The following is a 20,053-nucleotide window of genomic DNA, read 5'->3' on the forward strand; positions in this document are numbered from 1 at the left end:
TCCCCAGTCCATTGCCTTGCAGGGGGGGAGAATCGATGCAAGCCCTTAAGGAGAACATAAGGGCAGTGTCCGACCCAAACTGTGACTTCCAGCAAGGCCACCCACCACCCACACGTTACAGGAAAAGGGCACCTCACCCTCCCTATAGCCCTCTTCCAGAAAAGTCCTGAGAACAAGTGCCATGTTCTTATAAAATTAAGTTGCTGGCTAAGTCCATCCCTGGCTCAGAAACTTTCCAGTTGTATGAGACAGTTTAAAAGCAATGGTTAGGTGAAGACTTAATAAACCACACAAGATGTGCTGGGAAAGGTCCTGCTGTAGTGTAAGTCAAAGCGCTTGTACTGAAGGCAAGGGACCTGTGGATTCAACCTTAATAAATTTACCTTAGTGCTGAGAGACTCCTATGTAATAGAGAAATAATGCCCAGAGCAGAAATACAGAATTAACCAGATTCTGTCAACTAGGCATGTTTAAGGAGGTGTGTTATCAAAAAAGTAATTTTTAACACTTTTGATACGTTTGAACATGCCCTGATTTTTATTTCCCTTCATCTAAGAAAATGGCAATTGATTCCTCAAGTAGACCTGTCCAGATGAGGTCAAGAATCAGCAGAAAGATTTCACAAGCTTAGTATCCATCACAAGCAAAGTGAGACCTTTGGTGGAACAAGGCACTTTTGAGCATGAAAAGTAATTTCCCCCAGAACCACCTACTGCTCACTTTAGGGAACGGGATGGGAACTGATGTTGGGCCCTCAGTAAATTGAAACACACACAGATCTGCGTAGTCATTTGGTTTACAAAACAAGTAATAAGAAGGCTCGTTTCTGAAAATGTTTTCTCAATTTTCTGTATGCCTTCTTGCAAAACCTATGAAATCATTATAGTCCAGATTTTACATTATCCTGGCAAGGAAAGTGAAGTTTATTATTATTATTATTATTATTATTATTATTATTATTATTATTATTGGTTTTAAGAGGCACAGGGTATTTCAGCATCTCTTTCCAGGCCCTGCAGTAAGTCTGTAAAGAACTGTCATCATACCTCAGGAGATGATTATTTCTCCCTATAGAGTACTCTGCCCCAACATCTCTAACTAAAAAAAAAAAAAAAAATACCAAACCAAACCAAACTAAGAAAGCCCTTAACTTTATGAAAAGCGATTGAAGTGTCTGTCTCCTTCATGATGAGCACCTGCTTGCTCAAGTAATGCAGAGGCTTTGCCAAAGCCAGTGGACTTGCTCTGGGTTGGCAGTGGGGAACCAAAGAGAACCACATGTACCTGTAGACAGGTATGGTCAACCCCTCTGCTCCGGACAGCAGATATCAAGTTGCAGAGGCTACTTACTTGGCCCTTTTTACCAGTACTACATTCATTATAACAAAGGAATCTGATTTTTTTTACTAGTATTTAAAAAGAAGGTGAGCTCCATGCCACTTCCTGTGACAAGCAATACTCTGCAGCATTGGGCTTGAATAATAAACCAAAACCTGAAAGTCTGATTGTTCCCAGTGCTGCACAGAAGTAATGCAGCGTGATGGACACAGAGGAACAAACCTGTAGGAAACACCCAGCAGAAAGCTGTTATTATGAGGTTCTGTCAGTGACTTTAGCATTATAGGGGAAAAAAAAATATATTTATATATTTGTGTTTATATTATATATATATTTATATTTATATGTATATTATATATATATTTTATATATATTTTTTATATATATATCTAGCATTATGGGGAAAGAAAAAAAATGGGAGAGAGGGACCTGAACCAAAGATGGCATAGCGAATTGGGAGAAACTATCATCAGCATCAAGAGTTTGGGGTAAGAGGAATCACAGTAGACCTTCCAGCCCCATCCTTTAAGAGTCCAGACTCCTGATTCAGTCCTGTTTACATCGGCAGCAGAACTTTTTACTGAAGGACAGAATAAAAGTAGAAAAAGGCAAAAAGCAGATTCCATGTTTTAGGGTTGGTTTGTTTGGGGTTTTTTTATCATGAGAAATGAGGTACACTGAGGTAGGGGAAGACCCATCAGAAGTGGTGTAGAGAAAGTGAAAAGGGAACAGTTTCTCCCTGGTGCTCACAGTCCAAGAAGGAGGGGACATCAGCTGAAATTTTGAGATGTATGAACAAATGGGGATACTTACACACAACACACGAGCAAGTGCTGCAGATCACTGCTATGGCCCTTCTTGGGCAGCAGGAGAAACGGATTCAAAAAGAAATTGTCAGACACATGGACTGTTGAGCATAAAGGCAGAGATACCAGGTGCTGCTCAGGTAGTCTCTAAGCCTTAGGTGGGAAGTTGGGATACCAGCAGAAACTTTGTTTTATACCTCACACTGGTTTTATGCTTTTTTTTTGTAAGTGTGTGGTACTGCCACAGTCAGAGACAGGCTGCTGGGCTAGGTGCACATCTGATCTGAGCTGTTCTGCTCAAGTCTTGAGAGTTAAAGTATATATGCATATATACACACATATTATGTGTGTGTTTGTATGCACATATGTGTATGTTATATATATTATACATATATATATTTATAGTATATGTATTATACTATAGTGCATAGTAGGCTTGGTATAGTCTATAGTAGGTTTGGCTCCTCTTTCACATGGGCCAGCTTTATCACTTGTTTTCTGGAGAATTTCCTCTTGATTTATTCTGTAAGTGAGAGTAAGGCTCGCTGTATGTTGAGTAAGCGAGCATCAAAAATGATGCAGCATGTAAAGTCCTTGAAAACAGCTATATGTTTACTGTCCTCCACATTCCCTAACTCCATCTACTGAGCTTGGAAAAGCACCAAACCCATGTCTGTGAAACATGCAGCATTGCATGCAAGGTAGCAACTTTCAAAGTTTGGGGAAGGTTGCTTTTGTGGTGAGGGACTTTTGTGGGACCGAATTACACATAGCCTGCCAAATCATGTGAAATGGCCAGCTACAGAACGACACGGGCAGCTGATGGCATTAGAAAGGTCAGTCTTGAAAAGATATGTGTTTGGATGCAATTTGACATGGCTTTATCTCAAAGCAAGGCAGGGCAGGTGTTTTTATGTAAAACCAAATGTCCATGGCCTGATTGATCAAAGCTTTCTAGATGAAAACCAGTCCCCTGAACTTCTTCCAGAACCCATCAGCTCTTGAGTATTCAGACACTACACAAATTTCAGTGTAATATGTAATGGGAAAGGCAACCCAGAGAGAGCCCAAGCACCCCAGCACTACTGTCCTTCTTGCACGGCAAATGGAGAAGCGTATTCTGCGAGAGCTGCGGGTCATGTCACAGCTCGCAGAGCATATTCAAGCAGCCCGTTGTCACATCAACAAAGGATGACTTTGGAGAGCTTCAGACCGAAGGTTATCGAACCTCTTTTCCAGATGCTTGCATCGCCAATATCCTTGACCAGTCTGGAGTGAATCCTTTCCACCTAACTTGAAGTCAGCTAGGAGACTGCAAATTCTTTCTACTAACCCACCTGGGTTACAAGCCTTGTTGAAGGATCCCCAGCACATACAAGTGGCACCCTCCCAAATGACCCGGCAAGTGCCTTCTCAGAGCTGGTGAACCAGACGTGTCAGACCATGTCTCACAACGTGCCTGAAGAACCAGCGGTCCCACACAGTTCCTCTGCTTTGAATGCCACAATGACAACCACACCTGTGAACTGGACTGCTTGAAATTCTCCTAAATAATATATTTTTATGTATCTTTGCATGTTTTTTACACCAAGTAGTTTTATCAGATTTCCACCCTTCTGCTTTGGACAGGCTGAGGGAATATGTGCAGTCTACATTTTCCTGTTAACACTTAGGATATAATTATTAGAGCAGCCAGAAGCATGTTCAGAACTGCACATCAGGTGAGAAGTATCAGAGGAATCTGAAGACATGAAAGGCACCATAACAGCTGCTTCACAGAGCCTAAGTCCTGCTCACTGCTTCATAAGATCGTCAGTAGCAACAGACAGATTCTTGACCAGTCCCTTCAAGATCATCATCGCAAAAATGATCAGATGCTGGTTGTGGCAGAAGGAAAAACAGCCTCCACTCCTGTGGGCCATTTCAAGACACTCCTATATCTGAGGGAACAATTCTGGCTAGCAGTCAAGTAAAGACGACCAAAGGTTTTTTCCCTGCTCTGTGCTCCATTCTGCTTCTACAGTACTGAAAGCTTCTGACCAGATTTGTGTGAATTATAGCTACAGTGTGACATGCAAATGATTTATGGGAACAAAATTATGGAAGTCCATCACCAGGTTTTAACAGATAAGAGTGGATCTAGTGCTGCCAGCTTTGCTGTTCAGTGATGTGCTGGCAGGACTGCCTTTGCTTTCCTCACACTGATGGCATACTCTGATAAAAACTGAACCCCACCACTGGCTGGCTCTGGTGCTACCACCTGTGCTCTGGGCACTCTTCTCTCCTGCTTCACCTTCACTACCTGCGGACTGTGGAGGCCAGTGAGGCTGAGGCGTAGCAAGAGGACGCTAATGGATCCCTGTGCTGCTAACAGCTAGCGTGTGTGGGATCGTTCATGTGTGCACAGAGACAGACTAGACTCTTCCCGGTGAAGCTCACATAGGTCCCCTGCAGTGGCACATGCAGTCACACACTAAGACAGGTCCTCGGGATAAGGACAGGGAGCTCAGTGAGGCCCTCCTGTTTGAACAGGATGGGAAATCCTGTGTGCGTTTCCTGAAACCCCAGTTTTTCCCCTCATGGGTGCTCCTCTTGTGTTTGGTCTCTGTTTCAGCTACCCGGGTACCTGCTTTGGCTTACTGCTTCTCCCTGAGCATGAAGCAAGGATTACGTTGGAGGGTCGGGAGGGGGGCACTTCTTTTGATAAAATGTCTGGACAATGTGAATCTATTTCTGGCAAGATACTCCCAAGTACTACAGTGCCAGAAAGGGTAACACGTCAGGGCCTGAAGCAGCAGGAAGGGTGGGTGGGTGGGGAAGGCAGTCTCTGCATCTTGGCACGTCCTTCTGCCAAACATCATCCCAGTGTCAACAGACCTGTAGAGCAAAGTTTCCATTTTCTACCTATTCTGGCCATTGCTGAGCTTCTCAGCATCCATCCTTCTTTAACACAAAACAAAAGTCCACCTCCTCACCCTTACAGAAGCCAAAACATCTCAGCCTCAGCTGCTGGTTTGGTGCCCACTTGCTCTTGGGAGCTCCCTGTGCTGGAGGAGCAACACCCCAGCACATCTATCCCACTCCCTTACCCCAGCTGCAGCTGCAGCAGTTACGCATGCTGCTAAACACTTTCTCGAGGTCTTGCACACAGCTTCCAAAAGCTTGTGACAACACTAAGAACGTTTAAACAACCTTTAAAAAATTGAAGATAACACCAATGCAATTTTACCAAAAAACCTGAAGGGACCTAGGAACACACACACACAATTCAGGCTCAGTTTTATTCATGAAATATGAGTTTTGGTAAGTTTCTGTAAAGGAACACAGACAAAATTTCAGTCGCTTCCTAGACCTGGTTCTGCCTGCGGTCACAGAGCTGTAAATCCCACTGACTTTAATAGCGCAGTACCTGGCCAAGCGATGACCACGTGTGCCCGGGGAGGTCTAGGACTAGCAGACGCACCAGGACGGTGCAAAGCCGCACAGCGGCAGCTTTGGATGGTCAGCCTGACTTCCAGCTGCTGTTCTTGGCTTGCGAGTCAGGCTGGGCTGTGTTTTGTGTTCGTCAGCACCACGGCACGCTGTCATTTTCTGCCACGGAAGACAGCTAAATAATCTGATATTGAGTTGATAATCATGTAGCAGCGAAACTTGATTGGGAGACGTATGACCAGAGAGCCAATAGATTGCGCTAGTTATTCCTTCCAAACAGCACAGCAAAAATCGTTTGTTTTTATATTGAGCTTTTCATAGCCATGTTTTTAGCAATACTACAAATTGCAGTTAAGTGGTTTTTGCTTGTGTCTGTGGCACTAATCTCAGTCTTTGTCCCGCTCCAGTTAATAGGCTGCATTATTGGCAGACAAGGCAGTAAGATAAATGAAATCAGGCAGATGTCAGGAGCGCAGATCAAGATTGCTAATGCCACAGAAGGCTCTGCAGAACGACAAGTTACAATCACAGGATCCCCTGCAAACATCAGCTTAGCACAGTACCTCATTAATGCAAGGTAAGTTTGCTTTGTAAGTGATAATGCTTCTGCGAGATTGCTCTGTCTGCTCTCCAGCAAATGTCTGTCCTGGATAGATCCAGAAAGTTGCTTTTCAGTGTCCATTTTGCATACTATTATTCAATTCCTAATGATTTGTAAAGCCTATATGATTAGAACCTGTGTTTGCTGTTGGTTTATATGGAAAGGAGCTTAATTCAGTGCAATTCCAGGTACATGTAGAATGACAAAAGCTGAAAAATCTGAATACTCACATTAGCATCCACCTAAAATATAGGCAGATAAGTTAAATGAAATGACAATCATAAATTCTTTAGAAGAAAATACTTTTCACAGACTCGTTTTACTGTCCTAAATGGCAAATATAGTGAAACAGATTGCAAAACAGATTTAATTTACTAACTGGAAATTGCCACTCAGAGTTGATATTAAACTGCCGTTTGGTTGCTAAAGAGGCACAGGATTTATTTTTTCAGAGACAGCATCACAAATTTGTAAAAAGCATTCCCTAATGAGACAGGGTGAGACTATCTGCTTCTCCACTCCTCAGTGCCAGAATTAATGTTTAGCTAAGCCGTTGCGATGGCTTAAGTCTCTATCAGTTTTGATATGATTATTTAGAAAAATATTAAAATTGATACCACCTTTATTTGCAATTATCCTGAGAAGAAAGTGCAATGGATATAGTGCTGTCTCACAGATCTACTTGTAAATAGTGGACCAAGGCAATATATTGTGGGGAGGGGAAATATCTACATATTTTGTTGCTTTTTTTTTTTTTCCTTCCTTTTTTCCCCTGCAAAATACTATGATACAAATCAAGCTTTGTGTTTGACTGTGTTTGCTGTTAAGGTAGTAGAAAGTAAGTATGTGATTTATATGGGGGGGCTGTAGCCATAGCAGGTCTACAGTATCCTGTGGTCCAACCTCCTCCAGCCCAGTTCTGCAGTGCACCACTGCAAGCCACTGTAAATGTATTAATGGAGGAAAAGGATGTTTTGTGCAGCTCCATGTTACAGCGGACAAAAATATTACTTTTTATGATTCAGTTTGAAAGTAGTTTCCTAGGGAAAGACATATTGAGGGGGTGGCGTCGTGAAGCCTAAGATAGGTCGTTTCCAGAATCCTAAAACAACCTACAGCTCTTTTGATTTATATTCTTTGTAGCAAATATAAGTCACTTCCATAAGCCCTGTAATCAAATAAAAATGTGTTCCCTCCTTTAACCCTTAAGGATATGTTCTTCTCTTGGTGTTCAGGGATTCCCCACACATCGAGACGAGAATAGACCCCTTCATTTTTAGTTGCACAAACACCATATGGCATGCATCTGGATCTCAGAAGATAACAATTTAAGATCTTCAGGACAGCTAAAGCATGCAAATAAAATAATGCACTGATTAATGGAGTTGCAATGAGCTGCTCACCAGAGACAGAAACTCTAGTGAACAAACCGCTGTTTGACTCACTTTAGAAAAGCCTGTGAACTCTCACACGTCTGTTTATTACTGTTTAACGATTCTTTTGATGGAATGGGATATATATGAGATATTTTAAACATACTTTTGCGAAGAAGAAAACTTCTCAGCAGTCATATACTACGGATACTCTATCTATACCCTGTGAAACCAGAAACAAAATATTTTCTTCCTGTTGAATTTCTAGATAGAATTCATTTGTTACCATCAGCTACAATAAACCGTCATATATTATTATGTACCATGTGTTGAAACTGTATTTAGATGAAGTGACTTCATTTGTAAGTGAAGACTCTTAGTAATGTATAATAAATTAAGCTCTAAGGTAACATAGGACATTAAGGCAGCTTTTTCATTTTAAAAGTTGACACTGTTCCAGATTTGTCTTTTCCCAAGAGAAATTCCTGTCCAGTTAGGTGCCACCACAGCAACAGTGCGAGTTCGCAGTCGCACCGGAGGAAGAACTGAGAAGCTTTCAGCCAGAGGGAGGTCTGCTTTAGCTGGGGTTTAGGTGCTCGGGCAGGTTTCTGAGAGGCAGATCTCGGCTGCCGCTGCCTGTGCATGCTGGGAGCCAATTTCAGTGTTTGTCAGTCCTAAACCTGCCACAAGTACTGCCGTCTCTTTTAAAGATGCTGGCATGAAATAAACAGTGTTGGGGAAGAGCTAAGTACAGTACCTAGGCTGCCCAAGATATAGTCTGGTATGTCAAAGTAGTAGTAGTAGTAGTAGTAGTAGTAGTAGTAGTAGTAGTAGTAGTAGTAGTAGTAATAATAATAATAATAATAATAATAATAATAATAATAATAATAATATAAAAGCCATATAAGCATTCAGGGTAAGATGGACTTCTTTTTTCTCTCCCCCACAAGATCTGTCATTCTCATGGAATTGGTTTCCAGGGCCAGTATTTCTGCACAAATCAGTGTCTCACAGCAGCGTAGGATATAAGGAAGAAAATCTATCCAGTGTGTTCCTGAAATGAACTGTGTGTATCTTTAAACTATCCTCCAACCAAAGTTGCCATCTATAAAATAATTTATCAAGTTGTTTTAAGACTTTTATTGCAATCTGGTGTTGAATATGTACATAATATACCCTAAATTATAGCTATATAAATACATTGATACAATATCAAGACACAGATTTAAGTCTTTCTGAAGTATTGTTTTGATTCCGTATTGATTACCTGAGCGCTGACCTCTGTACCAGTAGAACATGTCCCAGCTTGTTTGCAGTAGAACTGTCTTTTTTTCCTGTAAAATCTTCTGTCTCTTAATTGGTCTCCACTGTAGTAACTGGATTTTCATGATCCGATTCCATCTTCTAGCTTTTATTAAGAATGTGAACCAGAGTTTAGGTTTCCTGTGTAATATTTGACTTTGAATTGTAAGTGAATTGTAGCCAGCAGCACTTTCTCCTTGTTGAAGAGAGTTTCCTGAAGATATTTTTTACTGCCATTTTGATGACAGGTTAATTCACAGAACTAACAGGACCACCGAAGCCACACTCAAGCTTTATTCCTTTCACCAGTTTTGGATAATGCAGGATGTGGCCCTCTGTGTATATATTCATAAAGTGTAGTTCTTCAAAGGGACAGTGTGGAATTGTCACCATGAAATTCTGTACGAAGGCTGCCTCGTTCGATTTTGGTGCATCTACAATTGGTTTGGGAAACGGCTTCTGTCACAGGACAGCCGATAGCTAACCTGACTTACTTTCACCTTACGCATTACCACCAGTAATAAATGTGAAGCAGGGCAAATTAGAGCTTTAATTGTACCTATGTGAGTACACCAGAGACAGGACGTTCGAGTGGCTGCTACTGACACCAGTATTTAGCCTGTGGGATCTAGTCTTGCTGCTGGTGCAGGAAAAAGCTCAGGCTCAACTACCCCCCCCATACCTGTAAGGATTTTTTTCTTTTTGTTAAATGCAAGGTAGGTAAATTTGGAGTCACTGAAACACCGAGTCCTGCATTATCTTTCTATATGCCTCCCTCCCAGAATAATACTGAGTTAGAAATACAAAAAAAATCCAACTGTATAAACTGAGTTTTTCAAAACCTGCTAAGTGATCACCGTGTAACTCCTACACCCCAAGACGAGGATGTACACTGGAGCTGGAGCCACTGATTCAGTATTCTTGATGTAAATCCCACTGTGTGAGTAGATTGCAAGCAGCACGGCTACCAGCACAAGGATACTCTTCTGTCTGCAAACAACTCTCCTGCAAGGGTTAGAAAAATTCCAAGATGCTCATCCACGGGGACAGATAAACACCACAGGGTAGGAAGACCAAAGCTTTGTCTCCCACAAACGGGTCTGCATTTCACGCACTCGCCCTCCTCCCCTCCCAGCCCCTCAGAGAAGCCGTGCGCCTTCTGACTTCCAGGCAAAACCCGCCGAGGAGTTAATACTCCAAGGGCCCTCTTTATTTTGCAGGGAGGAGAGGAGCTTGGTGCTCAAGCGTTTCCCTCTCTCCTCCACTGTCCTCTCCCCAGCTCAGACCTGCTTCAGGTATCCTTTAGACTCACCTTCAGCAGCAGTGCTTTGGGAAGCTGTAGTCCAACATCCCCGTCCCCTATTTAGCGCTGCTTCATCGCTTGCATCCTTGCCCTTGCGCAATGCAGGCAGGCATCCTGGTCGTTGCCTTTCTCTGGTCATGAACAGACCAGGGGCTGTTACTCTCACAACTGCGTGTAAACCTACAGTGAGGAAAAGCAAGGCTCTCCTAAGCCCCGAGTAGGGCGACCATGCTCCCCTCCCTTGATCCTGGGCAAGGAGCCTGGCTACAGCTGCTCTCTAACCCTGCACGCCCAGCCCCTGGTGCCAACAGGGACCAGCACAACCCCTGCGCTGGGAAGCTTCCCCCAGGCCTGATGATGGGACTTGGTAAGAAAGCAGCAGGTCCTCTGCCACGCAGGTCCTCTGCCATGCAGGTCCTCTGCCATGCAGGTCCTCTGCATGGCCTCGCCGGCGCTCCACTCTGGGAGGGAGAAGCTGCTGCAGCTCCTCAGTTCACCTCAGGAGAAAGCCTGGGGCCTGACAAGTTAGTCATTACTGAAAAAAAAAAACCAAACTTGGAATTAATAAATGTATAGCTGTAGCTAGCAAAGATTTTCTAACCCGTAGTCCCATTTATATATTAGGCTGCCATACCTCCCAGCTGGTCACATACAAAATGCATCCTGAAATTAGTATTTAGGTGGTTTGCCGACCAGAAAGCCAGCGCACAAGCTGCACCAAACACATGGCAGAGGGAGGATTTATCTAGGTAAATATTTTGTCATCTGAAAAAACAAACAACACGTCCTTGGAATTACTGTATTTTAATGTCTAAAAATGTACAGAAAAGCCTAAGTACATCGGCCAAACTCATCTTGCCGGCCGATGGGTGGAGTTACACTGAAGCAAAAGTGGTTTGGTACCTACATCCTCCAAAGAGCCAGTCACTGCCTTGGGCTCAGAGGCCGGGTCAGTTTGAACTTCCTCGTGCTGGTGGGGTCCGTCTGACGATGTGTGTGTTGTATCCATGTAGCACCTTGTCTGTCGGCTGGTAAGCTCTTTTATGTTCACTATAACCGCTGCCACAAGCTCGGAAAGGATACCGCTGCTGTGGAAGCTGGGGTGATTTTCAGTCTTCCTTTTTACTAATTTCTATATAACTAGATTGCATAAATATTTTGTTGTGATATAAAAAAAAAAAAAAGTCTGGGGAAAGTACAAACCAAAGTGAACACGCTGGCTAATCAGGTTTGTTTTATATGAAAAATGCACATTGACCTCACAGTGAATGAAATGAAAAACTAACTTTCTAAAAAAAAAAAAAAAAAAACCAAAACTTTATGCCTTAGATGGAAGCAGCAAATTGTTGCTGAGTCTCCTCTCATCCTAGCAAAATGACGAAGGGTACTATTTATGTCACAAAATTGACAAATTGAAAAAATTACCAAAACCCCCTGTGTCCCTCTTTCAAAAATACCGTAATTTTGAAAAGCTAAATTCACATCAGTGCTGGGGAGTAAACTTCATAGTTATTTTAAGTTTTCTTTTAAGTTTCGTTTTTTCCATCTTTTTGCCATTACCTGCATTCCTTAGATTTCTTTTTTTCATATGTGAAATAAAGTAGCAAACCCCCCCCACCCTCTTTTTTTTTTTTTTTTTGGAAAGAACTTTATAGTCTCAGTAATGTTTTCACCATCGAATCATGAAAACCCTTTTGTTATTTCTCTTCTTTAACACATAACATGTTCCTCCTTTGACCCTCATTTTCCCTTTTTTTCTCTCTCTCCCTCCTTCCCTCCCTCTCGTCTGTCCCCCCTCGCCCACCGATCTAATCCTGCCCTTTCGTGGTTGCTGTCCCTCCGTCCCTCCCTTCCTCCTCCTCCTCCTCCCCCTCCCGTCCCCACCGCCCTGGCTGGACCCTCCCAACCTGTTTGTTCCTCTTCCTCTCTTCGTTTGCAGCTTAGAGATGGCTAAAGTCAGCACCCAGACCGCTTCCGTCACGACCCCTGTTGACCTCAACATGAACCTCTCTCAGTCCGCCACCCCTACCTCCACCCCCACCTCCATGGCCGTGCTGGCGGCCGCCTCCGCCGGTACCGTCAGTACCCCCCCTCCCCTACCAACTCTGCCAACCACCCACTATGCCGTTCCTGTCTCCAGTCTGCTTGGCATGAAAACTGTCCCACTCCTGGCACTAAATGCCGCGGCCGCCGCGGGGGCCACGGGGAGTTTGTCCGCTTACACTGCCAAAATTCCTTCGACGAGCGGGGTTAAGAAATCTGACCGCCAGAAGTTTGCTCCATATTGAAGGGATGTGAGACACAATGCAAGCTTTGCCAGCTCTGCCAAGAGTCTGTGGTAGATCCTAGTTGTCGAGGAAACAATACGGCATATTTTATTTTCTGTTAAATTGCTAGTGTTAACTGTTGCCGACTCAAGTCGTCTTCCGCTCTCCATCACGACTAACACCCGGCCACCACCTACCAACTAGTTCCAACAGCAGGCGGGTGCCAGTGCCGGGGCCTTTCCCCGCCAGCCTGGGGGCTTTCCCCCCTACCCCGACGCCATCCCTCCACCGGGGCCAGGGCCAGGGCTGGCCCCCAGCAGCCCCGCAGTACGGCAGGGTGCCCCCACCCTGGCAAGGAGATGCCTGGCGAGAAAGAAAAAACCATAAATAAGGCAGAATTTTGACAGCCGGGTCCTGCTCTGGCAGTACTGCCTGGCATATAAATACGCTTACATCTATTTGAATGGATCCCCCCAGCTGCGGAACAATTTTCTGTGGCAAACTGGCACCTCTGGTGAGTTTTTCTATTGCTAGAGCCTGCCAGTCTAGCACTTCTGATGATTGCTGGTGCCCCTCAAATCCCATGTAAAGCGCTGGCCCCCTTGGTCATTCGGCTGCTCTCGACAGGCTGCTCCCGTCTTCCCTGCCCCGACACCCGCCTGCGAGCAGGGGATGAGGGCTAGAAAGTACCAAACCTCAGGTACTTCTGGGGACAACAAATCAAGCTTTCTGGTCCGAGAAAAGCTCCTAAACTAAAATAATTGGAAGACAACAGGAAAAAAATACCAGGCACCTGTGCCTTTGCGCTGCGTTCCTTTAAAGGGCGCAACAATTTTTCACTGTTTTGGAAAAAAAAAGTCATTTTTAAGCAGTCCACTTTAGGGAGGGAGAGCAGGCTCCTCCTTTTGCACTCAGATGTTTTACTCTTAGTGACAAAGTACGTGTTTCTGTCAGTACGTAATAGCAGATACAAATCCGACATGCACTACTCTGGTACCCCCGCCCGCACATATTTTGTTTAGCCAAAATGACCATTTTTTTGTTAGGTTTCTCTAAGTACGTCCCTGTTTAACTCACCCCTAATCATGCAATCAGACTGATTACGAATGAAACCCAGTGCATATTAAAGGACATTGAAAGGTTGCTGCCTGGGCAGAGAACATCCCTTTAACAAGCACTTAACGATGTTCAGATTAACTAAAACCAGACGCCTAATTGCAGCCAAACTGAAGAGAGCCGGGTGATGTAATGGCTGGTTGCTAGCTGTTGGAACTAGTTTTTAACCGCATTTTCTGTTTGTCCATCCACCTTCTTTTTAATTTCTGTTGCATAACTCAGTAATGCAATATTGTTTTCCTCACCTCTTCCAAATCCAGAATCCCATTAGCCCACCATGTTAATCCACTTTGCACTCCTTGGACACAAAGCTTTAACAATTGAACTGTATTCAGTGCATTTTAATATAAACTAAAAACACAATGCAAATGCAATACTTTTTAAAAACATGGTATTTCAAAGTGTGGTGTTATTATTATTGTATAGGGCTAAGTACTATCTCAGTATTTTGTGTCATTTTCTGTATTCTGTGGGCTTTTCTTCACCTTAGTACCTTTGCACTAAGTTTTGTCACTGTAACCATTTATAGAACTGCCATTGTTACAGTTTGCACTTACCCAGATGGGGTTTTTGGTTGGTTTTGTTGGGTTTTTTTGTTTTTTCTTTTTTTTCGTTCGTTTGTATATAACGAAGGAAAAACTGGAAATAATGTCAAGGTACCTCAGCTATTTAACAGCTCTAGAAAACTGCTGTAAAATTGTTCTGGACTACTGTAACTGTTTCAATAACTGACTGGGGAGGGGGGGGAAAAAGCAAACCACCAACCTCCGTGTGAGAAAACTTGCCTGCATTGAAATGCTGTTCTATGCTGGTTGTATTCAAGTGTTATTTTTTTAATAGTGAGAAGATTTTTTTCTTTTTTTTTTTTTGCCTTTTTTTTTTCCTTTTCTTTTCTTCGTTTTTGTTCCTACATTTTAGGCTGTCTTCAGAAGTTACTGGCCTGGGGGCTCTGTAGTATATCTCATCATGCCCTAGTGCATTAGCCACCAGACAGGACTTTTCCAAAGCCCCATGAGACAATGCTTTCTATGGACTAATCTACAGAGGAGTTTCTGCCATTTCTAACTTTCTTATTATTCTGAGACATCAAAAGAAAATACTTCTTTTACTCTTTAAGCAACTGTGCTTCCTAACTCCTGTGTTGCTTCATTACTGTTCCAGTTTTAACACTGTTGTGGCTCAAAACATAAAGCAAAGAAAAGTTAATTTCGGGGGTTAATTTTCATTGATGTTCATGCTTTGGCTAATCTGTATAAAAGCATGGGCCGTTAGTGTTCTCAACAACTGTATTCAGCTAGAGACTTGACAGTAAATTAAATGAGACGTTTTTATAAATAAATTTTTTTTCTGATTTAAAAAAAAACAGACGTGGTAGCTTTGTGCATACAACTGTTGTGTTGTTTAAAACTTTGTTCTTTGTAACCAAGTTGCTAATTTGTCATTTGAGAAACACTATTTTATGGATTGTCAAACTAAGATCATAGACAAATTGCTTGTTTTCATTAATGATTAAAGGTTTCATATCATCACGCTTAAGGTCCCAGTGCTCATTGGGAAAGAGTGTAACAACTGTGCAATACTGGCAACGTTAGAAAGCACATTAGCCCGTGGTCAGGGATGATGAGTCTTTTCATGATTAGATGGAGCCAGATTGTGTAATCAGTACAGCAAGCAGTATTTCTGCAAAACCTTACCTGGTTTTTAACAGTGTTGCTCTTGGAGAACTTCTCACACTGCATAGAAAAGACAGAATTTGGCTTCTTGCTACAAGAAGCCACTAGTTTGTATCTCGCGTGTTTTCCCATATTGATTTTAAGATCAGATACTGGGGAAAGAAAAATGAGAGCAAAAGAACAACCTTGGGTACTGAGTACAATATTGCTAAGACCCTTCATATTTTCCCATTCCCAGCAGCACTGTTCAGTGACGAGGCTTCTAGACAGCACCTTTCACCCCGCCAGGAAGCCAGCCCAGCAGCTGGGAGGAGCATTACCGTTTGGATTAAAAATAGAGAACGGAGAGCTGGCCCAGGGCAGTGTCTCACCCTGCCCGGACACACTGCTTGAGCCATTCAGCTCCTGCTTTGGATCTGCTCAAGCATTGCCGTCACATCCTCAGGTTCTCTCTTCACACGATAAAGGGAAAGAAAGGGGCTGTCTCGAAGTTGTTGCTGCATACAGTGCTTCTGGCTGCGCTCTGGCCACCCCTCCTCTTAGGGCATTGGCAATACTTTCACGTTTATAGCTTTATCCTCATGAGAAAGCAGAGGTTTTGGCAGTGCAAGTGAGTAGCATCTTTAATGAGATGAGACTAATTCTACAACATTCATCCTTACTCTACTAAGGTCTATACTTGTCTTCTGGTATTTAGCTTGGGGTCTCAGTCCCCCTCACTGCCCCAGCTGAGTACTTGTGGGGTGTATCGCTACTATTTTTCATGGACTCCAGTGTACAGAGAGCTCCTATGTGCCTAGGTCTTGAGTCTGAGTCTGGAACTACGGTATGACCAAGACATGCATACAGGCCTGGAAGCCTGTAGAAGTCCACAGCTTTTTCAATATAGATGCAGCCACAGAGCAACTCTTGACAATAAAGGGTGCACAGGAAGATTACAGAATGCCTCGTTGCATCCCAGCACCCAGGAAGCCTTACCCAATGTTGAATTAGCTATTCCAACCCTTAGGTTGGAAGAACTATAGGCTGTAGTACTAACCTTGATAAAATTCTGTGTTATTATTACTTAAAACATATTTAACTTCTTACTCTTGAAAGGAGAGCTGAAGCTGCTTTCACAGCAAGGACTTCTGTATTCTTCATTTCCTAAACAGCAAAAGCTATTTCTCTGGCTAATGTAAATGGAAAAAAAAAAGAGAACATTATTGCAGCTCGACACTAAGTAGGTCAAGGCTTTGCTCTCCCAGCAAAACTGCTAGGCAAAGGGCAGCAGCAGCTCTGTGGTGTACAGCATTGTTCACATAAATAATACCCATGTACCTTGCAGAATCAGCTAGAACAGACTGAGATTTAAACAAACTAGTGCAGGGACATGTTTGTGTGTGGAATGAGGAGAGGTAAAAGAAAAACACATGGACAAAAGAAGGAAAGAAAGAAGTCTTTTGAGAGGGCTTTGGCAAAAAATACAAGCAGAAATGTGATAAAGTCTAGGCTAATTGAGGGCTCAATTTAATTATTTTCGTTGGAAAGGATTTCTGAATAGCAAGGAAAAGTTCCTGGATAGCTTTAATGTACAAAACAGGCAAACAAAACACAAGAAGGTAGATCTGAAAGGAGAAAAGGAAGTAAAAAATGTTATCAAAGATAGAAAACTAAACCACTCACGCCCAAAGGGAGATAAGAGGAAGCACGCAGCCGATATGAAAAGGTCACTGCCCACACAGCTGTGAGTTTCCAAATGAAAGATAACACAAGTTCTGCAGCTTTCACATCATCAAATCGGTATCAGAGTTCTGGCAAACATCTCAAAGGAATTCAAGCAGCTCTGTTGTGTTTCTCTAGTGGAAAAAAAAAATAGAAAGTACGAATGCTGGCTAGAATAGTCAACCAGAAAGAAAACAAACAAAGTTAGAGGTATTCAGCCACATAACCTAGTCCCTTGCTAATACAGAGTGCTTTCTGTTCTCACATGTGGCCAGAAGGCATCTATGGGCCTCAAGGTGCATTTGTGCCAGTCAAGGCTCCGAGGAAACTAACAGCATAAATCTCATGGTGCCACAAATGTAGGCGCCTGGGAAGTGCCTCAGCCTCACCAGGCTGCACGGGCAAGGTGTTCCTGTGAGGTTTCACAAGACAGTCTTAAAGCATGCACTGAACCTTCCCCACCTGAACTCGGCAGAAATGGAAGCATCCCTGTTCTTCTCATTTTTAAATACCCAACAGCATGAACATACGAGTGCTTCTCTGGGCTGGGAGAGATCCAAATCCACTTTTTCCCATAGCCTCAATCTCAGCTGAATGTATTTCAGCACTATTTATGTACTTAGAACAGGACATACCCCATTCTCAGACTGTCATGATTATCTGACAAGTCATACTTGCTCACTAATTCAGTCATTTCGCAGTGGCACAGCTTCTATAGGAAAGACTGCGATGGTTAGGCTGCTCAACTAGATCAGGGGAACTGTAGGTTCAAAGGACAGCATAGAGAAGAAGGATTTGAACATGAATCTCTTGCATCTTCCCTAGGTGCTGTAACCATCAATTATGCAAGGCATTAGTCCCTCAACTATATTTGTAGAAGAAAGACCTGGTTTAGATGTCTACAAAAAGGAATTGCTCGCTTTTCTTTTTCCAGCTGATAGGCCAGGATAGTTCTAAGTGAGGTGACGAACAGAAGATTAAATGAAGGCAGATACTGAAAAACTGCTTCACACCAGAAAGTTTCAATCTCTTGGCCTGAGCGACACTTTCCAGGGATACAAGTACATACTGACTTTCTTGCCACTGAAGTGTACTTACTCCTTGGTTCGCAGTAATGTTGATTAAATCAGTTTCTGCGTCAATGCTTGTGTCCTGTCACTTGAGAGGCTGGCGTATGTCTCAAGACAGTAACTGAAATGAAAAAGAAGTGTGAAACTCATGTTACCTAGCAAAACAGAATTTCTGAAACAGTATATACTCACATTATGGTTTCTAATGACAGCTACAGTACGATTCCTTCTGGTTGAATGTCTGATTTCCTAGTGCAAGGTTTCTTGATTATAAGAAAAAAGGAAGTATTTTTACGTGCTGAAAATATTTGAGTAATAAGACTTTTCTTATTAGAGCTATTTCTAGCTCAGTGTTTTTAAGATGATAAAATGTAGAGAATTTAATTACAGTGGGATGTAATAAGCAAAACTTTTCTCTCCTCAAATTGAATTTATTGGCAGGGGGCCTGATCAAAGCTAATGTTAATGTTCTTTCTAACCAGTATTTGTAATTCTGAAGCCAATTTTAAAATGATATGCCTTAGTGGAGGAATGACAAACAATCATGTTGGCAAATGAGAATATTGTTTTGTTTGTTGTTGTTGGTTTCGTTTGGTTTGTTTTATATAATCACTTTTGGGCTCCTCCGTACCAAATACAGCCCTTTTTCCACATCTACTTCTAAGTCGTGACAGCAGCAGCTTATTTCTTCCATGGTGGGAGAGAAGTTAGCACACAGATTACCATTTGTGATTGCTTGCACTTGCCAGAGAACAGCTAACTACCAACAACTGGCAGGAGCAGCTGTGGTTATCTGCTCCCTGCAGAGCTGCTACTTGGAACTCCATTTCAAACACACATGCAAACACACATGCAAACACACATGCAGACAGACACACACACACACACACACACACACACATATATTTTGGCCCTGGAAGTCACTTGCCAGTTTCAAAACCACTGAGCTGGGGAATTGCAACTATTTTTTTTGTCATGAAATTCCACAGTTCTTAAATTTGGGCAACACTCTCCGTTATTATATTAATAAATAAGGATTACAAATGCTAAGTCTTCCTCCTTAATTCTGATTCTTCAGTTTTCTGGAAGTCCTGGAGATCAGAGAATTAAAATATCCTTCTCCATTCCACTGTGCCAGAGATTAAAACTTCATTTTTAAAGTGGCTATGGACAGAGCTAGTTAATAGGACTACTTTCATCTTTATTGTTTAAAAATAGAATTCAAGAAAGTAAAGGAGTTAGAAAGAAATTAAGAAAGTACTTATTTTTAAAAACAATTATTTGCTGTGGTGAATCATCTAGCTGAATAGCTCATCAGAAGTTCATAAAATTGTTTTGTAAAACTGAGGACAGACTTAAAATATAAATTAATTACGGCTATGTTTTTATAAGACACAGATAATTTACCTTGATGAATTAGCTTGACTATTCAAGTAAGGATGGGATAATTCCCTCTTCTCCCTTACAGCCAAGCTACTTCCATTGCTAAAAAGCAGGATGATTTCTTGCCTTCTTGACACAACAGCACACGTACATCAATGGTCACGTAGGATACAGATAGCAAAGTCACTCCCATCTTCTTCACAAAGCTTTCTAAAAGCTTTGTTTCAAATGGTGAAGAAATGTAGAGTTGTATGCAACAAGCTGGATAACACTTGCGTACAACACTATTTCTGGCTCTATGAGATTCCTCCAAGGAAAAAAAACATCAACTCTTAAACAAGCAACAACCAAGAAGGACCAATGCTGTCAGTTCCTTCCTCAGCAACACATAACCCACGGGCTGGTCCGTCCTCTTTACTGTTTCAACAGAAGTTATGCAAAGATAATGAACAGAGTGATGAGATGAGTGATCTGGTGTTTATTCCTGCCATCTATTCCTAGTAATAATTAAAACAATGGGCTGCACTGGTTTGGATTTGAATGTACAAGCTCCCTCCACTGTAACTAAACTCACTGCCTTTAGCTTTAGCTTCTTACCACTAGATATCTCTGAAGAGGAGGGCAACTGAACTAAAACAGCTGAACTGTTTTTATGCTCAGTTGCTTTCCTATTTATCTGCAGTTG

At 42.5% G+C, this 20,053-nt stretch overlaps 1 protein-coding gene across 1 annotated transcript in view; it reads left to right on the plus strand.

Moving 5' to 3' along the window:
- LOC137660985 (poly(rC)-binding protein 3-like) overlaps positions 1 to 14,493 on the plus strand; it is a 57,431-nt gene extending 42,938 nt beyond the window's left edge. The window contains exons 11-12 of the mRNA XM_068396241.1: positions 5,984 to 6,153; positions 14,457 to 14,493. Of these exons, the coding sequence (XP_068252342.1) occupies positions 5,984 to 6,153; positions 14,457 to 14,493 (207 nt within the window). The remainder of the gene's footprint in view (positions 1 to 5,983; positions 6,154 to 14,456) is intronic.
- Positions 14,494 to 20,053: the final 5,560 nt, after the last annotated feature.

This window comes from Nyctibius grandis, chromosome 3, assembly GCF_013368605.1.
Source record: "Nyctibius grandis isolate bNycGra1 chromosome 3, bNycGra1.pri, whole genome shotgun sequence".
Taxonomy (NCBI): domain Eukaryota; kingdom Metazoa; phylum Chordata; class Aves; order Nyctibiiformes; family Nyctibiidae; genus Nyctibius; species Nyctibius grandis.